We start from the raw sequence: 10,629 nt of genomic DNA on the forward strand, positions 1-10,629 counted from the left end.
TACTTACCCTAAGATGAATATTTTTTAACCTAAGTTAAATAAGGAACCCAGCTGGACTTTCAGTGTTCGAAAATTATTTTACAAGATGGTTGATCCAGCTGTTTTGTCTTTGCGTGGTACAGACTTTCACAGGCTAATTATACTGACAGCTTCTCTGCAGTGCTGTGTTAATATCAACTGTCGAAGGAGTGCCTCGGCAAATGGAAAAGTCATTACATTTTCGTGTCAGATTCTGCCACTTGTGCTCCCAGAGACCTGCATGTCACTCAGTTCTCCAGTAGTCCTGTAATTGGACTATGATCAATGAGTCGTCTTGTGCTAGAAGATAGCAGCTGGTGAGAACAGCAGAATTTCTCTTTTCATGCTTTGTGCTATGACATACCCAACAATTTTTACACTTTAAAATATTGCTCACTTAAAAAATGCCCTTCCTTCCCACTGATGGCCCAGATAAAATTAAAACCACCCTTCAGATATTTGCCTCTGTAAGAACTGAGTTACTCAACTCGGGAAGGAAAACTGCTTGGGGGAAATCCATCACCTCCCACCTGCTCTAAAATAATGGTAAAAATGAAAGGGTGTTTGAACAGTGAGGATAAATGCAACCAAAGCTCCGCTCTGGCCGAAGTGAGGGGAACCAGAGAGCGTTCGGGTCGGTGCTCTGCGATTGCCTGGCTACGCTCACACTTCGTGATGCCCCGCGACACGTAGAGCATCTCACCTTTGCGAAACGCTGTGTCCTGAATTCGGGGTGAGAAATCGAGAGCATCCCTTAAATACTGGCGAGCGCGGGGTTTGTTTACAGTCTCCCTGTATTTCCATGGAAACTCTAATTGTCATACCGTGCAAGGCTGAAACAACAGGCTCCGGATCCCGCACGGAGCAGCCTCCCGAAATGCGCCCGCGCGGCGGCTCCAGCCCCGGCCCCGCCAGCGGCCGGGCGAGCGGCGGGCACGGCTGCGGCGGCGGCATCCCGCCCCGGGGGCCGGCCCTCGGCCGCAGGCGAGCCCCGGCGCCTCCGCAGCACCCGCGTAAGATGCGCCGCCAGGCAGCCTGGGGGCTGCGCGCTTCCCCCTGCGCCCCGGGAGCCGCGCTCTCCCCACGGCGGCCGGGCCGGAGCTATGAGTGCCGCCCGCGGCTGCCCGCCTCGCCCCGCGCTGCGCACCCGCGCTAGGCACCGCGGCCCCTTCCGCCTGCCACCGCCGCGAAACCCCGAGGCGCGCCCGCGGGAGCCGGCGGAGGCGCGCAGGTAACGCTGCGCGGGGCGCGGAGCCGCCGCGCAGGGAGCCGCGCGGCCGCGGCGGAGCTCCGCTCCCCTCGCGGGGCGGCTGCGCAAGTTTGCGCGGGGCAGCGCCCTGCCGGCGAACGCGCGGAAATCGTGGGGTTTCGCTTCAGCCGCGGGGGGGTTCCGGCTGCCCCGGCCCGGCCCGGCCCGGCCCCGCCGCCCTCCGCCCGCGGCTCCCGGCTGCGGACAGGCGCTGGTTTCGGGCGCAGGGCGGTGCGGGGCGCGCAACGCAAAGTGATTCCCTAGCGAGGCGTAGAAGGGCAAAAATAACGGGGGTTGTGTTTGGGTTGGTTTTGGGTTGGTTTTGTTGTTGGTGTGGTTTTTTTGGTTTTTTTTTTTTCTTCATTGCCAGCCGGGAGCTGCTGTGCTCCTTGGAGTAAAATGTAGTAGCGCGTTTCAAGTTTTCTGTTCTGACCAGCAAATACCCCATTACATTGCATAACATTTCCTTGGAGCTGGAGAAATAATCTCATTAGTTGGCTTTGGCTTATTTCGGAAAGCTGTATTCTTGTTTTCTGGGATAACGTTGCAATTTTTCTTGTAGTTAGGCACATAAAGAGGCATAGCATTAACTTGCATGAAAATCCATTTTTCTGGACATGTGAAGTAATCTCAATCTTTTGAATTCTCCCAGGTTCTCAGACTAGTTTTTGCTGTTGCATGTAATGAACAAGAACATTTGAAGCAGCAGCATTTCATCTTTAGCTTGTGTTGTGAAAGCGACTCTTCAGTGGTTTCAATTTTTGGCTCGGACGTTATCTCAGTCTTTAATGATGTGAGGGCATCATTTCTCAACTAGTAACAACATAGCTCAGTGCTCCTTAAGCTTAGGGTGTCAGGCAGTTACAGCCTGTCATATTTACTCTTTACAACTGTGTAGAAGTTCAAGACATTCTCTGACTTTATTTTCTATACAGCCCTGATATTCCTGATATATACCGGAATACTCCAGTATTATGGGGGCAGAACGTTGTATTTCTTAGGGAGTTTTCACATTTTGCTTTCTCCCTGTATGTGTTTGTCTTTTTGCTTGTTTTTAAGATAGAAAAAGGTCTCCTAAGATCGTAAATTGTTCACAGCTGTAAAGATTAACTCTCCTCTATAGACACTGTTACACAGACTGAACTGACTAGATTATACAGGCACCAGCCAGTCAGCGTCAACTTAACAGATATTAATATTGTATGATATAAGCTCTTATCCATGAATAAACCTTAATATAAGTATCTCATCTAATACAAGGAAGATTTTCTGAAAGAACAAATGCCTTCAGAGGGGGATGGTTGCCTGCCTAACTTTTGTGTTCTTCAAAATTTCCCTTTAAATATGTAGAGAAAGAGAAATATCTAGCCTACTCATTCTCCTAAATTATCATTTATGGATTTTGTATTTTAAATGATAGCTTTAAGTGGAATAGTGAGATGAATGATAAGATTTTAAACATATTAAACTAAGATATTTTAGGTTGTGTGGTACCTCTAACTCAGCTAAACCTGAATAATGGTTGAAGTTCTCCTTGTCACTCTCAGGCCTTAGATCAACTGCAACTGAAAACTCCTCTGAAGCATGATTTTGGTGAAAATAAGTCACAGTATTCAGAGTCACATTGAGGTATATCACACATGAATGTGATTTAAGGAGGCGTTACTTGAAACCTTTCAAGATCATGGTACATCAACTGCTATAAAATCCATTTTATGGTAAAAGGTAACCACAAATACTCCTTGTATTTAATAACAGCATTCATTTGATTCTTACAGTAAATATTCATATCCACCCTGGGTCCTGCCGTGAAGCTGTAGGCCTGCCTGCCTTGTGTAGCCTAGCCTCCTGTCTCAAGCATCCCACTGAAACTAAATGGGAACTAAATCAACTAAATGGGAAACTAAATGAACCTAAGCAAACCGACTTAAAAGCTCCCAGGGTGTGAGCCCACACAGGTGTAGCTGAGCGCAGTCTCAGGGAATGTACGCAGACGAGGAATACAGAAAGGGGACTTCATTTGCTTGACTGATTGATGTAGGAGATGAAAGTGATCCAACTTTTGGAGCTGACAGCTAGAAAATCTCCATCAGGTACCTTCAGACTGATTAAATTTGATCTTGAAAATAGGTGCAAGAGCACCCTGGCACTGTGGTGCATTCAGTTTAGAAATACACTTCCAATATGAGGACAATGTTTTCAAAAGAGGCTATATTATTTAATTCTATTCCCCACAGTGGGATTTTCAGGAATCTTCATTTCCCTGAAAGCTACGGCCCCATGCCGCACTGGGATTGACGAACCGACAGAGGGAGGGTGAACAAATCCCCAAAAATAGAAGCAGCTGTTAAAACAAAGCACAAGATAAATGGCAATAAGTGCACACAGCCATGTGAAACCAGTGGCATGCTAATATGAGTTTGGGGACTGAAGATCAATGATATCGGAGGAACACTTTTGTTTGCATCTTTACTGCGAGTGGCACTCGAGCTGAGGGAGCAACTGGTTCCTTTTGAGCAGGAGAGGAAGCTTGGAGAGCAAGAGATCCATTTGGCAATTTTTGAAAGCTTGGGGGAAAAGTCTGCTTTCATTTCACACATCCAAAATGAAAATAAAATCTCTTTGGGCATATTGCAAAGGGAACTTCTGTCAGCACAGCAGTTCTCTGTTGAAACCAGCAGACCAGAGTTTTATTCCCTCTCTCTCTCTCTTTCTGTTACTCTGAAACTGTGACTATTGGGAGATGGTGCAGAAGTGGCTGCACTGCACCTCGGACTCCTGTGGTGCCCCAAGTGTCCAGCCAGGGCCTGACCAGAGCATGCTGTGGCTTCTGCCTGTGCTCCTTCCTCATGGAAATCAGGACCTGTGGTAGGGGAGATGGCGCCTGCTGGGCTCTCACCCCAGGCAGAAGGCAGCCACAGCACAGGGGGGATGGAGCTGGAGAGCCCACGCGGGGCTTCAGAGGCACTCCTGCTAAGCTTCCTCAATATTGATGTGTCTCAACAAAATATGTCTACTTCAGCAAACCCAGCATATTTGCTTTTTTTTTTTTTTTTTAATTTTATTAAAAACACGATGAACAATTCTGCTAAAGCTGTACTGCAGGAACTTTACATGAAGGTGTAGAAATCCACAGAACCTGGCAACAATCTTTCAATTACATTCAGTAAACATTCATTTAATAAACATGTTCCACTATAACAACACATACAATATTGTTCTTTGGCCCTAGTCTTAGCATTACGTGTACTGAACATAAATTTCTAGAAGAGAAAATAATTATGGTGCATCTGACTTGAAAGTCTCTTCCTTTTCACTTTTAGTCACCCAAAGCTGAAAGTGGCAGCAGGACATAACAGTGACACCACCAGATTTTTTTCAATTCTCTTCATAGAATCCATTGATTAAAACTAAGCAAAACTGAATGAAAATATACAGATTTCTCTTCAGACCATAGCACATAATTGAAATGGAATGGACTAAGTAGATAGAGAGCCTCTCCTACCAGTAGGGATGCCTGCTTTTTCTCCACGCACTGATGAACCTATGGCCTATGATCAACCTTTTCAATGACAGCCAGTATCACCAAAAAATCTAGGGAGGAAGCTGCAGTTTTGGTACATGGACCAGCAAAACTTTCACACATACATAGCTGCTATCATAAATTAAGCATCAGTGTGCATTGTTAGTACTCAGTATGACCTTCGGACAGATATGACGATGTGTGGGAATTTGACTATTTCTGAAAATATCTGTAGATACTCTAAAAGCAATCCTAATTTTGAGGTTTCTGAGAGAGAAACAACATCTGCAGTTTGTTTATCCTTTACAGATTAGTCCTTCAACCTAATATCAGTTAAAATAGAAGACTACACAGAATGATGCCTCTTAGCACAGAGTTACTTATGTACATACACATAATAAATGAAAAGCTCATTCCTTCAGTCATCATCACTTTGAGAGCATTGTAAGAGTTTCTGAGTTTTTTTGAATCTCAACATGTTACTGGATTTCTTTCCCTCTTTTTTATTAGTCTTCCTATTCTCAGCCAATGACTGGTTGGTTAGTAACCAAGATTTGGACAGATCTACCTCTTGAATAAAGTTTCATTTCCATTTCTCAAATAACTCCTGATTGGTTTCAAGCCTGCTATCAGGCAATGGGATGCTCAACTCATAATGCTCTCTTAATCTGTGCAAGATATAAACTGGAAAAGGAAGGTATCCAAGCAAAAAGAAAATTGTCCAGAATTACACTAATGGCTTTTTCATTATTAACTCCTCAGTTATATGCAAAGGCTTTTCCTACACACTTCTCAGCTAAGATGAATGTGGTAGTGCAAAGATAAAGTTCACCCTGAAAATATTAGGCAGATAATATTTCATATTGAAATGCAATGTACAGTTGAAATAGCTTTCATGAATCAAAAGAGAGTCTGCAGATTACAGATGCATGCACACACTGAAATCTGCAAAAGCATCAGTCATAGCAAAACCCATCATTCCTCCATGCTGAAGAAAGGGGAAAAAAAATGGTACAGGTATGACATAACAGGGACATAACTGCATAGGCCTGAAGTAGGGGAATGTATTTTATCCAGGACAGAGCCCTGCTGTTGTTTTCTCAGACAAAAATTATGTTGAGTCACATTTAGAGAATAGAAAGAAATTTCAGCTGATTTTGGAAGTCACTGTGGTCTGCAGATCATGCTGTTTTCAGATGATTGCTAGCAACTCAGAGAAATTAGCTCAGACAAATTAAGTAAAAAACTATTTACTTCTTTAGCTAACAGTTGTGTAAGGAGAAGCCCACCAAAATGAAAACTTCTGATAATATCAATATAGAAATATAGAGATTGGCTCACTTAAAGAATCTCTAGTCTTCTCCTTTAAAGTTGGTCTAGAGGCAAAGGTAGTTTCAGATAGTGTTGTTTGTCTATTATATGTTTTTTCACCATTTCACAAGAGACTGGGAAAAATTAAACAGAAATAATTTGCATTAATGCCGCGCTGCTCATACACACACAATTATAATATTTAGATTATCTAAATTAAAGTATCCAATTCTTATTTCTATTTCAGCTATTCTTAAAAAGCACTTTAACTGAACATTGTGAGAAGCTGGCAAGGCTTGGTTCTTTTCACCTCTCCCCAACGCATTAGTGAAGAAACAAAAACTTGCAGTGTCTCTACTAATTTTTTAAAATAAGTATTTCTAATCTTACATGAGGGACCTTCACATCACAACACACTCTCGGTGAATATTCTGAGGGTGTTTTTTGGTTTAAGTTTCCCTATGGCACCCGACAGTAGGAACAAACATGTCATGATGTGAAGGAAGGAGCCCATCTGCACATGTAGAGGAAACTGATAATAATATTCTTGCACTTCGAAGAAGTCAGCATGATGCAGCCCACTGAGAATAGCTGCGTTCTTGAAGAGCCCTGCCTTTTTCAGTTGACAGGTTTAGCCTTCTGCTCAACTTGTGTATGTTCTGGGTTTGTTTAGTCTTGCCTGAGATTTCTAAACATGAAGCAATTTTGTACAGGATATTGGCACTTTGGGGGATTTTGACTTTGAAACTTTAGTACATGCAGGTATTTAAGGTAAACTGGAGTTTAAACTGAATTCTCTTGCTTTCTGTTTCTTCTAAAACAAAGACTGATACATGAAGATTCTGTAGGCAGAATAACTTTGTGCTGAGCTAGGTTTTAATGTTAGATGTATCTGTGCTGAATGATTAGCAGTTCCCTGAATTTTCAAATGGCTGTGTGGGGTTTGCTTCCAGTTAACACTGCCCTCTCTGTATTACATCCAATTACTTTGGATGTTTTGTAGGCAGTTTTCCTTTCTGCTTGAGCAACAGCTAAAATATGTTCAACACTTAATAGAAGATGGTTTGTATATGCACCACATTAGGAATTCCACTTTGGATCACTGACAGTGGATCTCCTTATAAACTGATCCTTTTTGAAAGCTCGCATCTATTTTGTGTCAGTTTTCTACTAGCAAGGTAAGAAATACTACTGCAGTTGTTAGCATATGTCAAAACATCATATATTTTCAGGTGCTCTCATTATAATTTGCTGTCATGTAATGATTAGGCACATGCCCAGATGGTGATTGTAATTTCCTTACTCATATCAATGAGCTGTTATTCACATGAGTAATCTCACCGACTCTAAATGGGTTGCTTTTGTAGCTACCTGCTCCCTCATGGAAAGGCTGACAGTGTGGTCTATAGCAAAGCATAGTTAAAAGCCAGCTTCATAATGCAGAACCTTAAATTTTCATCATCCCATGTAAGCCGCCAGGTAGGAGGCCTAGGTGTCCTGAACACCACATGATAAAACCTACGAAACTAATTTGTGTTGACCTGAAGTTATGCAGGATCCACCTCACAGTAGCATAGCATCACTATTAATTTATTAAGGTGATACAAGGTAAATTTATGTTCCTTTACATTCTGATGAACAGCAGTATCATCATTCCTTCAGATGCTAATTAATGCCTTTCTTGTTCTAAGGAGGACTGTAAAATGGATGTAGGATTCAAAAACCATAACAACAGGACACCTACCAAGAACACCTCTGCTGCTACAAAGAATTTTTCTGCCTGGGAAGACTATAAGAGTAGTGTTGACGACATACAGTACTTTCTTATTGGGCTGTACACACTTATAAGTCTGGCCGGCTTTATGGGAAATCTGCTTATACTAACGGCTCTACTAAAGCGCAAGCAGAAGACAATAATAAACATTCTTATCGGTAACTTGGCCTTTTCTGACATCTTAGTTGTGCTGTTTTGTTCACCTTTCACACTGACATCCGTCCTGCTTGACCAATGGATGTTTGGCACTATCATGTGCCATGTAATGCCCTTCCTCCAGTGCACATCAGTTCTAGTTTCAACTTTGATGTTAGTATCTATTGCTGCAGTCAGGTACCGCGTGATAAAATATCCCCTTTCTAGCAATTTAACAGTAAACCAAGGCTATTTCTTAATAGTGACCATTTGGGCCCTTGGCTTTGCCATTTGCTCCCCTCTGCCAGTTTTCCACAAAATTGTGGACCTCAGCAAAACTCTGAATTTAGAGGCACTGGAGAACAGGCTCTTGTGTATTGAGTCATGGCCTTCTGATTCCTACAGAATCGCCTTTACAATAGCCTTACTGTTCATGCAGTACATATTGCCACTGGTGTGTTTAACCGCTAGTCACACCAGCGTCTGCAGGAGCATAGGTTCCAGACTGTCAAACAAGGAAAACAAGTTTGAAGAAAAGGAGATGATAAACCTAACTCTTCATCCCTCTAAGAGTACTGGCATGCAGGTGCAACCCTCCAGCCATTCCAGATGGAGCTGCGCGTTTGCCAGAAAGCACCACAGAAGATACAGTAAAAAGACTTCAAGTGTGATGCCAGCCATTTCAAGGCATCATCAGGGTGCTCATTCCAGAGACCTCCCAGAAACCTCTGGCACAGAAAAAAGCCAGCTCTCTTCCTCCAGTAAATTCATCCCTGGGATACCTATCTGTTTTGAGATGAAACCAGAAGAAAATACAGAGATCCAGGACATGATTACGGTATCCCGATCCATCATCAGAATTAAGACAAGATCTAGGAGAGTTTTTTGCAGACTGACAGTGCTAATCCTAGTTTTTGGTTTCAGTTGGATGCCTCTTCACCTTTTTCACATTGTGACGGATTTTAATGACACTCTCATTTCTAACAGACATTTTAAATTAGTATATTGCATATGCCATTTACTGGGTATGATGTCCTGCTGCTTGAATCCCATCCTCTACGGGTTCCTTAACAACAGCATAAAAGCCGATTTAATGTCTCTTATGCCATGCTGCCAAATACCATGATTTTATGTGCCCCAAGATAAAATAAACAAGTGTGGCTTTCAAGTCTACTGACGTGTATAGCTGTAAAAGCTAAATTAGTTTAGTTTAGCTAGTCTAACTTGGTTGTGATTAGTAGTGTTTCGTGCGAATGGATAGTTCTACGCCTGCATGTATTTCTTGCATTGGGTAGAAATGTATACATATACTATAATATTCTTCTACCTGTTACACATAGGAAATCATGCCCAGTGTACAAAACCAGAATAGCATTTTCATTACCTGAAATATTGGCAATCTGTACTTTGGAATTAAACATAATATGTTATGAGTAATAAATGTAAGACTACTTAGACATATCAGTATTAACTGTCATAAAACTATAATAAAATACATACCGTTTACTAAATAATTATTGTTGAGATTATTTCAGTGCCAACTTTGACTGTTTTCTGAGATAATTAAACATCTGTTTCTGGATGCGATTAGAAAAATATTTTTCCGCAGCTCTTTGACTCATACTTTGCAATATCTTTGCAAGATGCTTTGCTGCTGCTTCCCAGATTGCCTTATCCCTGGAACGGGTTTGTGGGGAGTTGTTCTTGTCTAGATTGTTTCCATCTCGCTGTGTTTACCCAGTACAACCTATCTCTGATTTCCTTAGCCAGTTTTGACTCTGACTTGTCATTTTATGCAGTTTCCAACCAGGCCTGAACTTATCTATAGTTATGCCTTTGTTCTTGCAGTGATGACTCCCCTGAATATACAATATGCTTCTGATCAGAGTAAGCCTTCATTACCTAAGTGAGAGTGGAAAGAAAAAGAAAATGAAAAGGCAGCAGGATTTTTTCTTTTTCTTTACCAAAAAGTAAAAGCTCACTGCACTTCATTATAGGTGACCCACTTGCTTTGGAGAGCTGCAACAGCTATCAAATAAAGACGCGCACGTGTCTGTGCATGCGTGCACGCACACACATGCTTTCCGCATCTTCCTCCCTCTTCTCCTTTTTAACCAGACCCGTACTTTTTCTTCCAAATTTAAATCACATGCATCTTCCCTAAGGAAGTCATATTACATTTCATAGCACAAATGCAAAGGGTATATATAAATATATCTAGATAGATAGATAGATAGATAGATATTCTCCCCCCCCCCCCCCCCCCCCGGATTACTCTAACTTAATAACCCACCTCCACCTTCAGGATTCAGTAAATGTACAAAGCCTCTGCCCTGAGTTTGAAGCTGTAAAACCTACCCCCAGGTCTAGCTGGTGATTATTTCCTTTTCTCCACTAAGACTTCTAATCCAATAGGCTTTTTTGCATAGCCTTTCCAGGCTGAGAAATAAAGTTATTGTTTTTATAAATGGGTGGATGGGGAGGGTCATTGTGCATTTTTTGCCTTGAAGGACTTCCCTTCCGGTTAGTCTTTAAAAGTGAAAGCAGTTCTTTTATTTTGAAGAATTGTCAAATTATTTTTATCACAATGTTACAATTCCGAGACCTTTTCTCCCCGAG

At 42.2% G+C, this 10,629-nt stretch overlaps 1 protein-coding gene across 1 annotated transcript; it reads left to right on the top strand.

Moving 5' to 3' along the window:
* Positions 1-1,121: 1,121 nt before the first annotated feature.
* Positions 1,122-9,136, top strand: NPY5R (neuropeptide Y receptor Y5; the record flags this gene model as incomplete). Its single annotated transcript, XM_082315595.1, has 2 exons — positions 1,122-1,249; positions 7,793-9,136. The coding sequence occupies exon 2, from the start codon at positions 7,805-7,807 to the stop codon at positions 9,134-9,136; it is 1,332 nt and encodes a 443-aa protein (XP_082171721.1). The 5' UTR covers positions 1,122-1,249; positions 7,793-7,804.
* Positions 9,137-10,629: the final 1,493 nt, after the last annotated feature.

This window comes from Platalea leucorodia, assembly GCF_965183815.1.
Source record: "Platalea leucorodia genome assembly, chromosome: 6".
In the NCBI taxonomy this organism is placed as follows: domain Eukaryota; kingdom Metazoa; phylum Chordata; class Aves; order Pelecaniformes; family Threskiornithidae; genus Platalea; species Platalea leucorodia.